The 21,639-nt window shown below is 37.1% G+C and overlaps 1 protein-coding gene and 1 pseudogene across 2 annotated transcripts in view; one reads left to right on the top strand and one right to left on the bottom strand.

Annotated features, from left to right (window-relative positions):
• TMOD3 (tropomodulin 3) overlaps positions 1 to 21,639 on the bottom strand; it is an 84,739-nt gene that overhangs the window by 21,842 nt on the left and 41,258 nt on the right. The window contains exons 4-5 of one of the 2 annotated variants that reach the window (XM_038580430.1): positions 6,640 to 6,762; positions 4,753 to 4,842 (exon numbers count right to left, since the gene is read on the bottom strand). In XM_038580430.1, coding sequence (XP_038436358.1) covers positions 4,753 to 4,842; positions 6,640 to 6,762 — 213 coding nt within the window. Of the gene's footprint in view, positions 1 to 4,752; positions 4,843 to 6,639; positions 6,765 to 21,639 lie in introns of both variants that reach the window. The other variant, XM_038580431.1, reaches the window with a different exon arrangement.
• LOC100682930 lies at positions 9,407 to 10,153 on the top strand (annotated as a pseudogene).

Raw genomic sequence — 21,639 nt, 5'->3', positions numbered from 1 at the left:
AGATATTTGCAAATGACATATATGATAAAAGATTAGTATCTAAAATATATAAAAAATTTATACATATAAATATATATAATTCATACCACTCAACACCCAAAAATCATATAATCCAATTAAAAAATAGGCAGAAGACATGAACAAACGTTTCTCCAAAGAAGGCATCCAGATGGCCAACAGACACATGAAAACATGTTCATCATCACTCATCAGGGAAATGCCAATCAAAACTATACCTCATACCTGTCAGAATGGCTAAAATAAAAAATATAAGAAACAAAAGTGTTGATGAAGATGTGGAGAAAGAGGAAACTTCCTCTTACACTGTTGGTGGGAAAGATGTGCAGCCACAGTGGAAAACAGTATGGAGGTTTCTTAAAAAGTTAAAACAACAACAACTATGACAACACAACAACTACCCTACAATCTAGCAATCACAGTACTGGATATTTATGTAAAGAATACAAAAACACTAATTCAAAGGGATGCATGCACCTCTCTGTTAATGGCATTATTTACAATAGCCAAGATATGGAAGCAGCCCAAGTGACCAGCAACTGTTGAATGAATAAAGAAGTGGTGTATATGTACGTATACAATGGAATTATTCAGCCATAAGAAAGAATGAAATCTTGCCATTTGCAATGACTTGAATGGAGCTAGAGAGTATAATGCTAAGTGAAATAAGTCAGGAAAAGACAAATACTCTATTATTTCACTCATGTACAATCTAAAAAAACAAAAAGTAAAGGGAAAAAAGAGACAAAGAATAGACTCAACTATAGAGAACAAACTGATGGCTATGAGGGGGAGGTGGGTGGGAGGATGGGTGAAGTAGGTGATTGGGATTAAGGAGAGCACTTGCTGTGATGAACACCAGGTGATTAAAATAAAAACTAAAAAAAAATGATACTACAAGCTTGCAATTAGCCAATTTTAGAATGTGGAAAAGTCATCATGACAACCCAGTTTCTTTTTTTGATGTTGTTGTTTTAAAGATTTATATATTTACTTGAGAGAGAGAGTGTGTGTGTGTGGGTGCACACACACAAGCACAGGGGGGTGGGACGTGAGGGGCAGGGGGACAGAGAGAGAGAATCTGAAGCAGACTCCACACTGAGTGTGGAGCCAGACATGGGGCTTTATCTCATGACCCAGAGATCATGACCTGAGCTGAAATCAAGAGTTGGATGCTTAACTGACTGAGCCATCGGGGCACCCCATGACAGCCCAGTTCTTTAAAGTAATGAACAACATGAAGAAAGGGGGAGAGAGTTTGAGGAGGGAAACTGTTAAGAAATTAAAAGGAATTGAAACCAAGTGACAACCAAATACAATGTGTGACCCTTATCTGCATCCTGATTTGAACAAACCAACTATGAAATAATGTTTTTGACAGAACAGGGGGAATTAAAACATGGACTGAGTAGTAGATGACATGAAAGAATGATTAATTTTTAAGCTTGATAATGGTATTATGGTTATGCTAAAAGAAAAGCCTTTATTTGTGAGAGACATAAATGGAAATATTAATGAGTGAAGTAACACAAATGAATAGCATCTGCTTTAAAATATTGCAGGGGGAGATAAGTGGAAGGCGTAGGGAGGGAGGCAGGCAATGGATGAAAGAAGACTGATAAAATGTTAAAAATAGCTGAAGCTGAGTAATGGATAATATTATTCTCTCTTCTGCGGGCTTGGACATTTCTATGATAAAAAACTTTAAAGTAAGGGGAATAGCCAAATTATAAGACATTCATAAAATAGAATATTATACAGATGTCTGAATTAGGTAGATCTATATATACTAACTAGGAAAGACGATACACTGCTGAGTGATACACTACATAGTGAAGGTTTAAAATCCTTACCACTTTGTGTGACACTGAAGTTAGTTATCTAATCATTCTAAAACCTCAGTTCCCCACATACAAATTAAGAATAAAATCTGTTTCACAGAACTGTTCTAAGGATTAAATGAAAACAATTCACTTGCAAGAGCTATGCATAGAACATGGCCCACAGTCAGTATTCAAGGAAATGATTAATAATAGTTACCCTTTAACAACACAGGTTGGAGTGCCAATCCCTCTATGGAAGAAAATCTATGCATAACTTCTGACTCTCCTAAAACTTTACTAACAGCCTGCTGTTGACCAGAAAGAAGCCTCACCAATAACATAAACAGTCAATTCATATTTTGTATGTTATATGTATTATATATTGTATTCTTACAATACAGTAAAGAAAAGAAAATGTCATTAAGAAAATCATCCCACACCTATATGGTCAATCTACGACAAAGGAGGCAAGAATATACAATGGAAAACAGTCTCTTTAATTAATGGTGTTGAGAAAACTGGACAGCAACATGCAGAAGAATGAAACACTTTCTTATACCATACATAAGGATAAACTCAAAATGGATTAAAGACCTGTATGTGAGATCTAAAACCATAAAACTCCTAAAAAAAAAAAAACCAACAACAACAAAAACCATACGCAATAATCTATTGACCACAGCCTTAGCAACCTATTTATTGGTATTTTATTCCCTCAGGCAAGGGAAACAAAAGCAGACACTATTGGGACTACACCAAAATAAAAAGTTTTCGCACAGTGAAGGAAACCGTCAATGAAATAAAAAGGCAACCTAGTGAATGGGAGAAGATATTTGCAAATAATATATTTGATAATGGGTTAATAGCCAAAATATATAAAGAACTTATAAAACTCAACAGCAAAAAAACAAATAATCTAAAACAATGGGCAAAGGAACTGAATAGACATTTTCCCAATAAAGACGTAACAGATAGCCAATAAACATGTAAAAAGATGTGCAATATTACTAATCAAGGAAATACAAATCAAAACCACAATGAGATATCACCTTATATCTGTCAGAATGGCTAAAATAAAAGACACAAGAAATAACAAACGTTGGTGAGGATGTGGAGAAAAGGGAACCCTTGTGTACTGCTGGTGGGAATGTAAATTGGTGCAACCACTGTAGAAAACAATATGTAGATTCCTTAAAAAATTAAAAATAGAAATACCATACACTCCAGTAATTCCTCTAGTAGGTACTCACCCAACAAAAACAAAAACACTAATTGGAAAAGATACATGCACCTCTATGTTTACTGCAGCATTATTTACAACATCCAAGATATGGAAGCAACCTCAGTGTCCATCTATAGATGAACGGATAAAAACATGGTATATTCATGCAATGGAATATTATTCAGCCATAAAGAATAATGAGACCTTTCCATTTGTGATATGGATGTAGAGGACATTATGCTAACTGAAATAAGTTAGGGGAAGACAAATACCATATGATTTCACTTATATGTGGAATCTAAAAAACAAAACAAAAAAACAGGCTCTTAAATATAGAAAACAAACTAGTGATTGGCAGAAGGCCACAAAGTAGTGCGGGGGTAGTCAAAATTAAGAGGATTAAGAGGCACAAACTTCCAGTTATAAAATTAAGTCATAGAGATGAAAAGTACAGCATAGGGAATATAGTCAATAATATTATAATAATGTTGTATGGTGACATGACGACTACACTGATTGTGGTGAGCACTGAGTAATGTACAGAATTGTTCAATCAATACACTATACACTTGAAACTAATAACATTATATGTCAACTACACTTCAATAATAAAAAAGAAAATCATAAGGACAATACATCTACAGTAGTATACTGTAATTATCGAAAAGAATCTATGTATACGGGATCCCTGGGTGGCGCAGCGGTTTAGCGCCTGCCTTTGGCCCAGGGCGCGATCCTGGAGACCCGGGATCGAATCCCACGTCGGGCTCCCAGTACATGGAGCCTGCTTCTCCCTCTGCCTGTGTCTCTGCCTCTTCTCTCTCTCTGTGTGACTATCATAAATAAATAAAAATTAAAAAAAAGAAAAAAAAAAAAAAAAGAATCTATGTATAATTGGATCCACATGGTTCAAACCTGCATTAAGGGTTAAATGTATTATTATTGAAAAATTAAGCTACCAGAAAGAGCCATAGTATGATCTTATTTTTGTAAAAAACAAGACCATGTGTAACATGTTTGTATATATGTGTATATACATAATATGTATGTATATACATATATATTAAGCTTGTATGAACACAGTATAAGTCTAGAAGGATATATACCAAATTGTTAACAGTTAAGGTTGGGGGTGGGGTGAGGGGAAGGCATGATGGCTATGAAGGGAGACACTTCTTATCTCATTTGCTTAAGAATTGTTCAACTCAAAAAAAAAAAAAAAAGAATTGTTCAACTGTGTTACAAAAGTATGTATTACTTTGGCCCTTTTAAAACATCCTATATATGAATTTTTTAAAAAGCCTTGCTTTGGGCTATTTAAATCAATATTAGATTAAAAGGTTTAGGGATTCAATGATTCTGTGGTTTCTCCTGAATCTGATTTTATAAAATGGTTTCTTTGTCAGCATTGTTGTAGATTTCTTGAAAATCAGTAACACTGAAAATAAAATGTTAACAAAAGCCAAGTTTGATTCGTTTTATAGTGGTTCCTATTACATTTGCTGACATTATTAAGAATATTTAATATTCTATTTATAATGGTTTTCTCTGTCAGTACTATCAAACTAGAATCCTAGGTTTCAAGTACATATACAAAACATTTGGTATGTATACACTGAAGTTAATACATGGAGAAGACAAAATATATTTAACAAAGGATTAGAATCACAATGCATTGCAAGTACTCACTTGAAAAATGTTCTTGGTCAACACCATTGCTACTGCCCACTATATTACATAACTGTGCATTTGTTATCAAGTTGTGCATCCCAAGAATAGCTATAAATACAGAAAAATAAATTTTATTTCTATCAGTTTTAAACATAAAGAATTGATTTTATTACCAAAAAAATAGATTTTAACATTTTCTGAACATTCTCCTACTCAATTAAATACAAACTTTGCAGCCAAAAAAGGAAACAATGTGATTTTAAAAATCACCTACAATCTCTTTATTAATATCCCTATCACTTCCCCTCCTCATTTTAATATTTAGATTTCCCCAATTCTCCCATTGAGAATTGTCTTCTCAATTCAGACACACAACTGGAGCCAGCCTAACCCTAAAGGTAAATCTATACTTAGCTCCATCTGGTGGCTAAGAGAGAATATTGAAATGATCTATTTTTTGCTGTTCATCCTTCTCAGGAGGGTTCTAGGAAGAGTGCAATATAAGGCAGATTTTCAACTTAATCATTATTTTTACATTTCTTAACTTTCATGTTAATTCAAATTCATATTTTATTTAAGAGTAAAACACCAAAAGTATAGCTGAATTTTCATCTTTAAAGTAGCATTCCTCAAAAATGACAGGAAAGAGAAATTTGGGTTTTGGTTTTAATGCCCTTTTGCATAAATATGGCAGAAGCTACAGTATGCCCCTGGCCCCTTCCACTCTGATGAAAGCACCATTTACAAACTGAACAGTCCTCAGCAGCCCAAGGAATAAGCCACCTGTTCTGGCTATAGCACCACACATTGTTCCTTTCCTGGGTCCTTCCTGAAGAACCATCACTCTTCCTTTCAAACAGGTTAGCTTTTGGGGTTCCTTGGTGCTAAATATCCCCAGGTGTCATATTATTTTACCTAGGAAAATGGGTACATACAGAGGCAGGTGGGGGAGATACTTGTCCAAATAAGAAACCAGCAATGATGAAAATAATGGGGAGGTGTGGAGTGTTTCAGATATACATCAGAAAGCAGGGAAAGTGATGAGTGTAGCTCAGGACTTTCATCTGCTTTCCAGTTACTCAATTTGGGGTCTTCCTTTTTTTCTCCAAAGTTTATTTTACTTATTTTTAGTAATCTCGACACCCAAGGCTGGGTCCAAACTCACAATCCCCAGATCAAGAATTGCATGATCTTCTGATTGAGCCAGTGGTGCCCTTCATCTTGGGGTCTTCTGATAAAATGGAATAGCAGTTGACCCTAGAGACTCTTTTTCAATGCTTAAAATGGGACAGCTTCTAGATGAGCACCAACTAAAGATTTTTATAAAGACTCTCAAATATGGTAATATGGGAAAAGATGCCAAATAATACAATATATTCCAGTAACACAAAAATTTCACCATTAAGAGCATTTTAAAATATGAAATCCTTTATGTCAGATTTATAGTGTATAAAACAAAGCCAAATATGTGGTTACTGATTCAATAGCACTTTGCTAAGCAAAGGAAGCACCTATATGCTATTTTTTTTTTTTTTAATGTTGTATTGTCACTGTGTGCAAGGTCCTGCCCAGTAGACTCCATTTTCATAACCTCACACACAGGACGCCTGCTGGAGATGCTGTGAAATGATCAGATGAACAAATGACTATTCCAAGTTCTGGCTCCTTTCGGTTTCCCTAGCCTGTCCCCCTTCTTCTTGACACCACGGCCCAGCCGGGATCTGAGACTGTGCTGGGGCCATACTCGGGATCTGTCAGCGGGTAAGGAGTCCCCATTCCCCTGGGAAGCCTTCCTGCTGGAATTCTGGAACAGGGGGAGTCTGCTGGTCATCTGCCAGACACATAAGTGTCTGCTGGTATTCCCCTCCCCTCCATACTCATTCGCAAAATTACTTTAGAAGATACCTGCAAGGTCACACAATTCTGTATCAGAAGCACTTGTCAAAGCTTCTTCTAATTCTGGATCAAGACATACTTTTTCTTCTGTGAACGTCTGTATAGGTTTCTGTTTCGGGATAAATATTTTCCCTGTAAAATAAAGCAGTTTGTTAATTTCAATACTACTGCTATGAACTCATTACCACCTTACTCTTTTAAAGATTGTATTTATCTATCTATCTATCTATCTATCTATCTATCTATCTATCTATCTATCTATCTATCTATTCATTCATTCATTCATTCATTCATTCATTGAGAGACAAGGAGAGAGAGAGAGAGAGAGAGAGAGAGGCAGAGACACAGGCAGAGGGAGAAGCAGGCTCCATGCAGGGAGCCGGACGTGGGACTCGATCCCAGGTCTCCAGGATCATGCCCTGGGCTGAACCTGCTAAACCGCTAAGCCACTTGGGCTGCCCCCACCTTACTCTTTTAACAAAAATTATGAAAAGTATGTATAACCGAAGCTGAAGGAAAAAGTCAAGATAAACAACTACAATAATATTTCATCTCAATATATATTTTAAGTTTCTAGAGCAATACTTTGGCTGTACAAGATGGAATAAAGGAAAAAGAACCCAACTGAGATACTGTCCTATTTGTGAAAATAAAAATAGGCTCTTTTTGGAGTAATTATGAGTTACTCAACAAATACTGAATTAAAAGATGAATGTAGGAATTTTAAAAATCTATAAAACTTTAGAGATAAAAAAAACAAACAAACCCACCAGGATCCACTTTTTTTTTTTTTTTAAGATTTATTTATTTATTCATGAGAGACACAGATTGAGAGGAGAGGCAGAGACACAGGCAGAGGGAGAAGCAGGCTCCCCGCAGGGAGCCCAATGTGGGACTCGCTCCCGGATCCGGGGATCACGACCTGAGCCAAAGGCAGGCGCCCAACCGCTGAGCCACCCAGGCATCCCAGGATCCACTTTCTTACTCTTAAGTGACACAACTGTTGGCAGAGGCAACAATCAAGTTTATGATTCCAGAAATTCAAGATCTAATTGTAAAGAAATTCCTATATGTCTTAAGGGGTATTCTAAAACTTTACGTCACTGTTCTTCTAAGCCTCAATAGACACTAACAAGGTTACTTAATAGGCTTTTAGAAAACTAAAACCTTTATTATGTGAAAATCAGTATTTTATTAGCATACAAGATTGAAAACATGAAGGGAATGGAAAATGATAACAGTATAACTACAGTAAAAGCGGATTAAACAAGACATACTCACATATGTTGGGGACTGGGTACGAAGAATACCTCTGGTTTCTCTCCCGAGACAAGTGGAAAGTCTTACTAAATGATCTAAAAAGGCCTATGCATAGATTTACAGAAGTGCCAATTACTTTCTCTTCTATTAGGAAACTACCAGGAAAATATGCAAGAATATGTGGCCTGATGAATCAATGCAGTGCTCTATCAAAAGAATGTCTGTGGGTTTATAATTCTAGCGTGTGCTGTATACTTTTTATCCAAGGGAGATATCAATCAGTGTAACCAAAAGGAATCCTTCCACAACACAGACTGCTTCTAGCAATCTGGCCAAAACTGTTGAGGTATTTTCTGCTAAGCCATCTAAAGGATCTTAATTTCTGATACATTTCTTATGGTTAGCATTTCCATTTGGTTCTTATCAAAGAAAATAGCTTCCACATCTCTGCTGAAATTCCTCATTTGTTTATGCATGCTGTGTACCTTGTCTACTAGATTCTTTGGCATTTTTGTCATAGTTATTTTAAAGTTCCTAGCTGAAGCACCAGTATCTAGGTCATGTCTAAGTCTTCCATTGACTGTTATTTTCTTGAGTATGGGGAATATGTGTCTTAAGATCTTTGCATGCTAGGCATTTTTATATAAAAGTAGAGCAGAGACTGAAGGAAATGATATTTCTTCTTAGAAGCATGTCCCCTAGGTCAGGACTGAATCAATACAGTCACAGTTGAGCTTAATCTGGGCTTTGTCACAACTTTGAGTCAGTTCCTCACTAGCTTCAAACATTCTGAATATAGGATCAGGACTTTCTCTTCTGCAAGGCCTCAGATTACAACCCTAGTGGGGTTCTGGACATCTCCTGAGTTCCCTCCTTTTTTGAACTGAGAGAGATTTCTACTGATATGCAGCCCAGGCTGCCAGCTTTCTGGATGACTGGGGAACTCTCTTTGTTTTCCAGTCCCACTCCCTGAATTTTGGCAGATTTCTCAGGCCCCCTCATCTGTCTACTCTACACTCTGTGAAGTTGGGGTTGGCCTGGAAGGGATGTCTTCCAGAGCTCCTGCCTCTCCCTCAGTGTCTCCCAGCTGAAAACCTATGCATCAGGAATTTTCTCTTAGCTCTGCTTCATTGCCTTTGTTTTTCTAGTATTCCTAGCCCTAAATGAAGACCTGAAGAAAAGAAGTGGGGGTAGTGCAGTCTTATTGTCTCTAAGGCTGCACTGTCCAATATGGCAGCCACTAGCCACAAATGACTATTTAAATTTAAATTAGAAATTCAGTTCCTTAGTCACAGGAGACACATTTGAAGTACTTGATAGCTATATCTGGCTGGCATGTAGCTACCATACTGGTTAGCATAGATACTGAACATTTCCATTAAGGTAGAAAGTTCTAGTGGATAGCACTGCTGTAGGGCTACTCTGGATTTCTAACCTATCATTCAGTTCATACATAATCATTAAAAATTAAAAGTGCTTTTCCTGCTTTCCACTGCCGCCTTCCAGACTAAGCTCGAGCCAGTGGCCTTCCGGCCTAGCACAGCTTTCGCCATGGCCCTCAGCGATCCTGACGTGCAGAAGCAGATTAAGCATATAATGGCTTTTATTGAACAAGAAGCCAACAAGAAAGCAGAGGAAATAGATGAGAAGGCAGAGGAAGAGTTCAACATTGAGAAAGGTTGTCTTGTGCAAACCCAAAGACTGAAGATTATGGAATACTATGAGAAGAAAGAAAAGCAGATTGAGCAGAAGAAAATTCAGATGTCTAATTTGATGAATCAAGCAAGGCTCCAAGTCCGCAGACCAAGAGATGACCTTATTACAGACCTACTAAATGAAGCAAAACAGATTCCGCAAAGTGGTAAAAGATACAACCAGGTACCAAGTGCTGCTGGATGGACTGGTCCTCCATCCAGCAGCACTATCCAGCAGCACTGGATTGGAACAATTTGTACCAATTGTTGGAGCCCTGAATGATTGTTCGTTGCAGGAAACAGGATTTCCCTCTGGTAAAGGCTGCAGTGCAAAAAAGTGATTCCTATGTACAAAATTGCCACCAAAAAAAGATGTTGATGTCCAAATTGATCAGGAATCCTACCTGCCTGAGGAAATAGCTGGTAGAGTGGAGATCTATAATGGGGATTATAAAATAAAGGTTTCCAATACTCCAGAAAGCCAGCTGGACCTCATAGCCCAGCAGATGATGCCAGAAGTACTGGGAGCCTTATTTGGTGCAAATGCCAACAGGAAGTTTTTGGACTAAAACTTTGGGAGAGGTAGAGTTCATCCACTGCTCTCCTGCTGTGGTGTGCAAGTTTCTGATATTTGAAGAAATGAGATATCTGTGTGGCTTCCTCTTTGCCATTCTCATAGTCTGTATTTGTCAGTGAATACTCTGGGTAGCTAATGCTCTTATCCTAATTGGTAACAATGAGATAAAGTTTCACTTCATATAATCAGGAAAGCTTTTAGCTTATCTAAAAGTAGCACAACTTTCGTCAGATTCTGTAGCATGAAGGTGAGGGTATCATGGTGGTCACAGGAACTTCACCAAGTCTCCGCTCTTCCTTCAGTCCTCTGCTTCAGTTCTTGAGCCTAGAGGTGATGTGTACGGTGTTCTCTGACATAAAGTCTCTGCTCTTAGGCTTAAAATGCACGGGGGCCGTGCATTCCTCCCAGCGGTAGTCACTTCACCGCTGGCCTGTTTGGGCCTAGAAGGGTTCCTCATCTGTAAATGTGATTTAAAACCTAAGCCATGAATATGTCTTATTTATTAAAACAAAAGGTTTTAAAAAAATTAAAAGTTATGCTGATTTCTCCAGACTCCTTTCCATGGTGGCTTTCTGCTTCTCCTTATATCTCAGTCAGAAAAGAGAATAGAAGTAGATCACTAATCTAATGGAGGGCTTGTCACTTTCTGGAGTCATTTTAGGTTTGTGTCCTCAAGCTCTCTGATAGGTTTTTAAAAACTATAATAATAATATAATATAATACCGCGTTTATGCTGCTCATTTGGGTTAGTATATAAGAATAGTCTCTTGCAATTTTCTACATCCAAGTTAGATCTTCCTGGTCAAGCATTATTTAAAAAATGGCATTTGGTCAATCCACAATGTATCTGTATTAGTAAGGATGTTTTTAACTTCATATAATAGAATACTCAATTAAAAGTTGTTTAAACGGGTCCTTCTCAAGCTTTAATGCATACCTCACTCATGTGGTGATCTTATTAAAGTACAAATTCTGATCAGTAGGTCTGACGTGGAATCTGAGTTTCTGCATCTTGACTAATCTCAGAGGTAATGCCAATACTGATCCACAGACCACTTTTAAAGCAGTAGGAGTTAAAACAACAAGTATTTTTATAATCTCAGTAAACCCACATGTAGGTGGTTGTACACCTGGTTCAGCAGCTCAGTGCTGATATCAAAGATACAGACTCTTTCCATTTTTCTCTTTGGCTATCATCAGCATAGAGGCCTTTGTTCTCAGGCCATCAGTTTCAAGGTGACCTTGGCAACACTAAATGTCAAGTACTCATGCAACAAGGTCAGGGCAGGAAGGAGGGACATAATTGTCAATTTTTATAAGAAAGGAAAGCTGTCCAGATTTCTCCTCAGGTTTCACTGACCAGCGCTGGAAGAGTGCCATCCGCAGGAGTGCCATTTTCATTCTCTTTCAGAGATAGGTTCTGCCAGGATGAAGGGATTTGTGTATTGTTACTGCACAGGCAACTATTGAGTGTATTCAATATTGAACCAGATGAAGTACATCTCTGTGCTCCCTTGATTCCCTGAACATTTTGATATAGCTACACAGACATTCTGCATTTTTGTCTGTCTTCTGTGAGCTTTTCAAGGGCATAGTTTATTATGTTCTCTACTTATTGCTACATCCTTGCCTAGCACACAGCAGCCAAGTCAATTTGTTGAATAACTAATTTGGTGATCATCTCCAGTTCAACTACACCATTTTATAAAGTATAATTTAAATACCCTGGTTCCAAGTTACACAGCAGACTGAATACTGGAACACAGGTTCCCAAACTCTTAATCCAGTGCTTCTTTCAATAAACTGGTGGCTTTCAAATCTAATTTTTTTTAAGCAGTGGACTTTTCCCCTTAAACAAATACCTATGTATAATGATGGAATCTATAACTGATCTCAGTACCAAATTCTGGAGTTCTAATGATTATTAGATAATCTTTTATTATTGGTTCACAGATGAAGGTAAATCCAAATCATTACATCCTGATAACTCCATAGTACTTTTCTCAGTGGTTGACAGTATAATTAAAGTGGCATAGAATTCATGCCTTTAATTGCCATTTTAGGATAATTACATTTTCAGTCTCACCCACATTTTCAACAGTCTATGGTGGCGGGGGGTTGTAAAGATTGGCCACACACTGGGTTCACCTGAGGAACCTAAACAATTCTTAAAACAAGTCCCACCCTAGGGATTCTGATTTAATTGGCCTGGTGTGCTATATGAGACATCTGGATTTTTAAAGCCCTCCTGGGATTCTAATGCACAACAGTCAAGGTTGAGAACCACCAGATTATGGTATTCACTTACTAAACAAAATTACACAAGCTATCAAATAGCTGTCCATGCCTTATTCTAGGGACCAATGGAATCTGAAGCATTATAAAAATCTAAAATGTTTATTTTGTAATCCTCATCTACATTAGCAGCATTATTCATAACTAATTTTTTCCATATGTAAACTTTAGATAATACTTAAAACATATACAAAATGAATTTCATCATAAAAAAACAAAGCAAAACAATAAAATTTCAAAGGGCTTATGGAAATTTTCCTGTGATATAAAATTCTGTTTTATACAGCCCTGAGATAGTTTGGTACCTCACCTGACACTCCTCTTTATAATAAATTCTCTCTATATAGAGGTATTTAGATTGTAGAATATTGTGTTTTTACTTCCTATTTCTTCATGGTTAGTTTAATAATAACACTATAAAAATGATCTTTTAACATATATATATGTTTAGTTATAGAAAATAGTAAGGAGATTTAATTTTATAAGAAAGAATAAACTAGACAGAAATGAAGTTTAATATTATAAGTACAAAGTCTAAGGAGATCCCCCAAATTAATTTATAGACTTAAACAATCCCTTTCAAAATCTCAGCTGACTTTTTTTTACAGAAAGTGACAAAGTAATGCTAAAATTCATATGGAAATCCAAGGGACCCAGGACAAATAATCTTGAAAAAGAACAAAATTGAAGGACTTACATTTCCCAATTTCAAAACTTAATACAAAGTTACTGTAATCAAGACAGTGTTATGGGGGCAACCTGGGTAGCTCAGTTGAGGCAGGCTGAGCATCTATCTGCCTTTGGCTCAGGTCATGATCCCAGGGTCCTGGGACTGAGTCCCACATCAGGCTCCCTAAAGGTAGCCTGCTTTTCCCTCTCCCTCTGTCTCTGCCTCTCTGTGTCTCTCATGAATAAATAAAATCTAAAAAAAAAAGAAAAAAAGACAGTGTTATGGTATATAAGGAAAGACATCTGGATCAATCAAATAGAACTGAGAGTCCAGAAATAAAAAAACCCTTTATGTTTATGGTCAACTGAATGTCTACAAGGGTACCAAGACAATTCAATGGAAAAAGAACTGTCTTTTCAATAAATGGTGCTGAGAGAACTGGATAGCTACATGCAAAAGAATGAAGCCATCCCCTTACCTCATACCATATAGAAATATTAATTCAAAATGGATTATAGGTCTAGATTTAAGAGCTAAACCTATAATACTCTTAGAATAAGCTGTAGGGGGATCCCTGGGTGGCGCAGCTGTTTGGCGCCTGCCTTTGGCCCAGGGCGCAATCCTGGAGACCCGGGATCGAATCCCACATTGGGCTCCCGGGGAATGGAGCCTGCTTCTCCCTCTGCCTGTGTCTCTGCCTCTTTCTCTCTCTCTCTCTGTGACTATCATAAAAAAAAAAAAAAAAAAAAAAAAAAGGAATAAGCTGTAGGAGTAAACCTCCATGACCCAGAATTAGGCAAGGGTTTTTAGATATGATACCACAAGCACACGTGACAAAAGAAAAACAGATAAATTGGACTATACCAAAATTTAAAACTTTTATGGGGCAAATGATACCATCAAGAAAGTGAAGAGGAAAATCTGCAGAATGGTAGATCTTTTTCAAATCATATACCTGATAAGGAACTTGTATACAGAATATATAAAGAAAGCTCATTAATTTTTAATATTTTTTTTTATTCATGAGAGACAGCGAGAGAGAAAGAGAGAGGTAGAGACACACAGGCAGAGGGAGAAGCAGGCTCCATGCAGGGAGCCCGATGTGGGACTCGATCCTGGGACTCCAGGCTCACGCCCTGGGCCAAAGGCAGGCGCTAAACTGCTGAGCCACCCAGGGATCCTGAAATCTCATCAATATTAAAACAACTGACTGATATAAAACATCAATAACTTTTTTTAAGGTTTTGTTTTAATCACTCAGTGCTCATCATAACAAGTGTACTACTTAATCCCCATTGTCTATTTCACCCATCCCTTACCCACCTTGCTTCTGGTAATCATCAGTTTGCTCTATAATAGTCTGTTTCTCATTTTTTCTGGTCCCCCCACCTTTGCTTATTTGTTCTATTTTTTAAATTCTATATATGAGTGAAATCATATGGCATTTGTCTTTTCATGACTGACTTATTTCACTTAGCATTATATCCTCTAGCTCCATCCAAGTCATTGCAAATGGCAAGATTTCATTCTTTTTTTATGGCTGATATTCCTCTGTGTTTCAGAAAAAGGGAGAGAAAAGGAGCGAAAGAGAGATCTTCTTTATCTATTCATCTATTGATGAACACTTGGGCTATTGTAAATAATGCTGCTATAAACAGAAGGATGCATGTACCCCATTTGTATTAGTGTTTTTGTATGCTTCAGGTAAATACCCGGTAGTATGACTCCTGGATCATAGGGTTCTAACTTTTTAAGGAACTCCCATACTGTGTCCCACCATGGCTGCACCAGCTTGCATTCCCACTAATAGTGAAAGAGGTTTCCTTTTTCTCCACAACCTCATCAACACTTGTGTTTCTTGTGTTTTTGATTTTAGCCATTCTGACAGGTATGAGATGACTATAGTTTTGATTTCTATTTCTCTGATGAGTGATGAGCATCTTTTCATGTATCTGTTGGCCATCGGAATGTCTTCTTTGGAGAAATGGCTGCTCATGTCTTCTATCCATTTTTTAACTGGATTATTTGGTTTTGGGGTGTTGAGATATATAAGTTCTTTATACATTTTGGATACTAACCCTTCATCAGGTATGTCATTTGCAAGTATCTTCTTCTGTTCAGTGGGTTGCCTTTTAGTTTTGTTGATTGTTTCCTTTGCTATGCAGAAGCTTTTTACTTTGATGTAGCCCCAGTTTATTTTTGTTTTTGTTTCCCTTGCCTCAAGGGACCTAGCAAAGTAATTTTTCAAAACCCAATTTAAAATAGGCAAAAGATTTGAAGAGACATTTCTCCAAAGAAGATATACAGATGTCTAACAGCAAATGAAAAAAATACTTGATATCATTAGTCATTAGGGAAATGCAAATCAAAACCACAATACACTATCACTTCACACCTACTAGGAGAACTATAATCAGAAGGACAAACTAGTGCTGACAAGGATGTGGAGAAACTGGAACCCTAATATATTGCTGGTGGGAATATAAAATGGTTCAGCCACTTTGGAAAAGTTTGGCAGTTCTTCAAATTGTTAAACATAGTTACCATATGACCCAGTAATTCCACTTCTAGGCATACGCCTAAGAGAAGTGAAAACATGCTACACAACAACTTGAACACAAATATTCACAGCAGCTTTATTCATAATAGCTAAAAAGTAAAAACAATCCAAATGACCATAACTGATGAAAGGACAAAATGTGGTATATCCATAAAATGACATGTGATTCAGCCATAAAAAGAAATGAAGCACTGACACATGCTACAACAGGGCTGAAACCCCAAAACATTTTATTAAGTGAAAGAAGCCCATTGTAAATATATAGTGTATGATTCTATTTATGCAAAACGTCCAGATAGGCAAATTTAGAGAGACAGAAAGTAGATTAGTGGTTTCCCAGGGCTGGGAATAGAGGAACGGAGATTGACTGCTAATGGGTAGGTACGTGATTTCTTTTTGGGTGATGAAAATGTTCTAATCTGAAGACTGTGGTAATAGTTGCACAACTCTGCAAGCATACTAAAAACCATTAAATTGGATATTCCAAATGAGTAATCTTATGATGTGGATTGCATCTCAGTAAAGATGTTCAAAAAACCACTAAGGGGCTGATATATTAAATATGGGTTTTCTGTCTTCCCAAGGAAATTTATGTTCACTCCCTAAAATATAAAAAAAGAAGATAATTTTCTGAGGCATATTGAATCAGATAGCAGGTTTGTGCTTCTTACTCAAAATCAGGTGTTTTCTGAGAAATACATCATTATTAGCAAATTACTGGATTGATTCCATGTAACAAAAAATGAGTTTCTAAACATGTGTCCTAATTCAGTCTTTTATCAGATTTAAACTAAAAATCTTAATGACTATGAGATGTTGACAAACATAATAGATCTTTATAATAGTTCAGTTTTGTGCCCTCAATATCTTGCAGAATGAGTGAAATGTTAGGCTTCTATTAGACAGAGGTGTTTTTTATGGTGTTGCTTTTGTAGAGTATGGAAATATACAACAAATTTGATACTGCTTTTACATAAAACTATTAATCGATTAGTATTCCACTTTATTATGATCATCTCGATTCTTTTTTGTTTTTTCAAATCATGGATTATTTCTTTAAAAAAATCTCCATCTCATTCTGGTTAAATGATTTAACACATATGAAGGAACTAGTATATTATAAACATAATAGACACATTAATTATTTCCCCTGCATGTCTTTTTTTTTAAAGATTATTTATTTATTTATTCATAGAGACAGAGAGAGAGAGAGAGAGAGCGGCAGAGACACAGGCAGAGGGGGAAGCAGGCACCACGCAGGGAGCCTGATGTGGGACTCGGTCCAGGGTCTCCAGGATCACACCCTAGGCTGCAGGCGGCACTAAACCGCTGCGCCACCGAGGCTGCCCTCCCCTGAATTTCTTGCTTGTGTGTGTGAGACAGAGACAGAGATGGAGTTTTCCAAAACAAACTAACAACCCAAGAAGACTGAAAACCATATAGTCCGAAGTACCTCTACAGTGGTCCTTAAACTCAGGGAATGAAAATAGGCTAGGCATGGATATTTTTGAAAAAGCTCCCTAGTGAGCTATTTAATAACTCAAATTGATAACCACTAATCTATATGATTAGAGTTCTGAAAAGACTAGAATGAGTTATCCTGGACTATATCTAATTGTACTTTTCCTCTCCTTGAAATATGGTAAAAAAGCTCTGACTTAAAATTAATATATGAATTTATCTGAAATAACATAATGTCTGAAGAAATTACTGTTCATTTTTGTCCTTCAGTAGCCAGCATGCTATCTAACTGACTTTGTTTTCCTTGTTTCACACAGAAAAAGTCCAAAACTGGAATTTTTTAAAAACTGAAATTACTATTTTTTATATTAAAGCAAAATAAGAAAATAAACAATGACTGGATCAGAAAAAAATCTCAGACAAATGAAATGACATGCCCCCCACCCCCACTCCCAAAAGGAACAAAACAAACAAAAATAGGATTATGACTCTTGGTTGCTAAGAATGTTAAAATAGTTCAGTAATGTTTATACAACTATGAATGACAGCTAAGGAAATACAAGAAACCAAGATAAGAATTCATATAATAGCAATTTAAATGCATGGCACTGAGCCATACTCATGTTTGCTCTAAGCGGGGGCGGGGGGGGTGGGGAGATCTTGCCAAGACCCTTGTTATTGTCACAAAATCAGTAAGAGATATTGCTAACCAGAGTTAACAATTTTATTGCCAGAATCTTTCTCCACTAGTCCTCATCTCTTTTGCTATGACACTGTTACAGCTACCACAAATGTTGAGAATTATCTTAGTCATAGCTTCCAACCTTGTTGAGCATATAAAAGGTATAATAACAAGAAGCAGAGATGGCTCTTATTTATTATATTTCTACAGAGGTAAAAGGTCTTAGATAATTTTACTGCTTGTTGGTTTATAAGCTACCTGTTCCAGAACAGAAACAGGCAATTAGGCCACTTTAATCTCCAAGGGACTTTGGGATATGCCTGTTGAGCAGATGCACACCAACCTCAAGTCAACCAAATTAAAAAATGAAGGGCAGGTCCTGGAAAGGCATTTTTGTTTTTACCCAATGAAACATGATAGCTGCTCAATATTGCAATATGATCACCAATAAACACTCATATATTCAACAAATGTTTAGTTGAGTTTGTGAATACTAGAGACACTGTAAGGAAAATAAGAGATCTTTACTTTGGGGAGATATGATTCTGGAGAGTTCTACTTCTAGCCAAAGTGAAATAATAAAGAGAGGATTTACCCACATGTCTGAAACCCAAAAACGGACAAATATATGAAAGAAGTTTTCAAGGCACTAATAATCATCAGGCAACTAAAGACAGGGATCCATGAGAGATGAGAAACAAAGTGAGTCCTCTGACCGCTCAGCTTCCAGCCTGGAGAAAGTGTCCAGCTGCAGCACGGGGAGCAGGAACCCAGGCAGGGCCTGGGAACATTCTGAACTGAATAGACAGAGCCGACAGAGAGACCAAGGCAGTTGGCATCTGCAGGACAAAATATCACAGAAGAGAGCTGCAGGATCTGGAGATCTACAGAGGGTTGCCTTTAGGTCCTCAGCAGAGCAGTACTTGGCAAATGGTTGAGGAAACTACCTGGGCCAAGGAAAACATACCTGAGAAGATGCCAGATAATAGTGCCTGTGCTCATGCAGGGCTGGGAATAAGACCTGTTCCCAGCAGCCAGACTGTAAAACCTCATAAATCACAGGGCCCTGGGGAGGGAACTCAGAAGGGTCTTTCCCCAGTAGTAGAGAAAAAATTAGCCCTACAATGAAATCTGCTCCAGTCCCAGCAAACAAATCTTAAAAACAAGACCCTAAAAATCAAATCGTTCCCAAGTAACTTAATCATGTCCCAGAATGAAAGTCATGAATATTTACAGAGATACCAAAATATCCAGCACCCAACAAGTTAATTCATAACATCTGAATCTTATTTAAAAAAAAAATTACCAGTACGGTAAGAAGCCCGAAAATTTGATCCATAAGGAAGGAAAAATAATCCACCCATTACTGACTTAGATTGCTAAATCAGATGTAAAGTTAGCAGGTAAATATAATAAACGTAATAAATATAATCACATTCCATAGGTTCATGTAGTTAAGTAGAGGCATGGAAGACATGGAAAAAAACAAAAGGAGGAAAAAGGAAACAAAGAGCTGATGGGACAACAGAAAAGATATACCATCCATGTACTAATGAAAAGTAAGATTGGCTGTTTTAATATTAAACAGTGTAGGTTTCAGAGTAAAGAATATTTTACCAGGGGTAAAGAAGATCACTTTCTAATGACAAATGGTCAATTCTTCAAGAGGACTTACCAATCCTAAATAAACAACTAATAACAGAACCTCACAGTAGATGATTCTGGAACAATTAATACCAGTATTCAATATAGTATATAAATTATACACAAAAACATCAGAAGGAAAGGAATATTCATTCCCTGGGTATGATTATCCAGGGAAAGTTTCTCATGAAAGGAGGTCTTAATATGAGTGATGAATAATCCATCTGGCTAACTCCTTACCCCCAAAGGAGTAATGAGTGAATCATTCAAAAGACAGAGTGACCATTCTGAAAAGGAGATACCAGCATCTTGCATTACTAACTTAAGCAGCCCATTTCAAATATCAGCTTCGTTGGTAGGGAAAATCACCTTTTCCAGGTGCATATAAGGGACGTTTAGACTCATAAGATATGAATACAAAAATAAGAGCCCATCTGCATCTTGGATTTAGTGGAAACCAATTGCCCATTGGCAGTTACAAAATCCTGTTGATTTAGGCATTATTACCATCTTTCCAGTTTATTGAGGGATGAGGCCTGCCTTTTCTCTAAAGAAATCAGGTATTCAGCAAGGTGAAGGAAGTGAGGGGAAAGTGACTACAGTAAGTTTTCTGGAAAGCTAATGTTATTGTCAATATATAACTTGGAAAGTGTATGAGGAGTTTTTAGTTTAAAATAATCTAAACTTTAAAGGTTAAATTCACCTTTAGTAATAAGCAGGGTAAGGTAGGGCATATGCGGTTTGTGGGAAAGAAATCCAAAGTCATTCCCTTCTCAGGAAGGAGAAGGAAAAAAAAAAAAAAAAAAGCATAGATGACTCTACCCTAAGGGCCAATAAGGAGAACACGAGGCTTGGCAAGGAAGGGAGGAGCCCCACATGGGTGAGTCAGGGCTCAAAAGGAATTCTCTGGTGCACCTAAGTATAGTGTACAAAGTGCATGCAGCATGGCTCTGGTTCACCCGTGAAATAAGTGACACTCAGGGGAAAAACTTAGGCTAGGTTAAGGGTGAAGTGTGATATTAGAAATGCAGAGGAAGACTCCTGGCAAAGAAAAGCAAAATGAGAGTCAGTAAGAAATATTAAAGACCAGGGCAAATTATTTCTCCAAGTGTCAAATTCAGAGTATAGCTCTATACTCCATCTAGGCTGGTAGTATATGCTTCCATTAGATGGACTGCTGAAATTCAAAAACTCATTTCTTTGGTTCTGGACCACTCCTTCAGACAGAAAAATGGAAGTCCCTCATTTGGTAATAACATCACCCATATGATCCTTTACAGTGACTACATAGTAAAGGATTTTTACAGTGGTTTCACTGTACTCATTAATAATTTTGGTCCACACAAAAACCGTATGAAGTAGGCAATGCAAATATTTAGACTGTATGATTCCTTTTATAGAAATTTCAAAACAGGTAGAATTAACTTATCGTATTAGAAGCTAGGATGATGGTTACCTCTGAGAAGACGGGGAAAAGTGAGTAAGAAGCAGCTGCGTACATGGCTGAGCTCACTATATAATCCACTAAGTGATATCCTTCTGATTTGTGCATTTTCTGTAAGCATGTTACGCTTCAATAAAATGTTTGTTATTTTTAAAAATGCCACAGTCTTAGTCACTGTATCATAGCTGCCCATAAATAGTATTTAACAAACATACACAGCTAGAAGAAACAGTAAAAATATTGAATGTATTTTTATAAAAGATTTTATTTATTTACTTTAGACAGAGAGAAAGAGAGAGAACACAAGGCAGGGTAGGGGCAGAGGGACAAGCAGACTCCCTGCTTAGCACAGAGCCCAACACAGGGTTTGATCCCAAGACCCTGAGATCATGACTTGAGCTGAAATCAGACACTTAACCAACTGAGCCACCAGCAAATACTGAGTGTATTATAAAAAGAAAACTACTGAGGGGCGCCTGGATGACTCAGGCAGTTATGTGTCTGTCTGACTCTTGATTTTGGGTCAGGTCATGATCTCAGGGTTGTAAGATCAAGCCCTGCATCAGGCTCCATGCCAGCCGGGAATTTGCTTGAGATTCTCTCTCAGCCTCTCCCTCTGCCCTTTTCCCCGACGTGCACACACTCTTATCTAAAAAATAAATAAAATCTTAAAAAGAAAACCACTTATTATGAATGCAAAATTACTTGCTTTTTTTAACTCA

The sequence above is a fragment of the Canis lupus genome, chromosome 30 (genome assembly GCF_011100685.1).
Source record: "Canis lupus familiaris isolate Mischka breed German Shepherd chromosome 30, alternate assembly UU_Cfam_GSD_1.0, whole genome shotgun sequence".
Taxonomy (NCBI): Eukaryota; Metazoa; Chordata; class Mammalia; order Carnivora; family Canidae; genus Canis; species Canis lupus.
The sequence above is the reverse complement of the archived record's forward strand: the minus strand, read 5'-3'. Positions and strand labels throughout refer to the sequence as shown.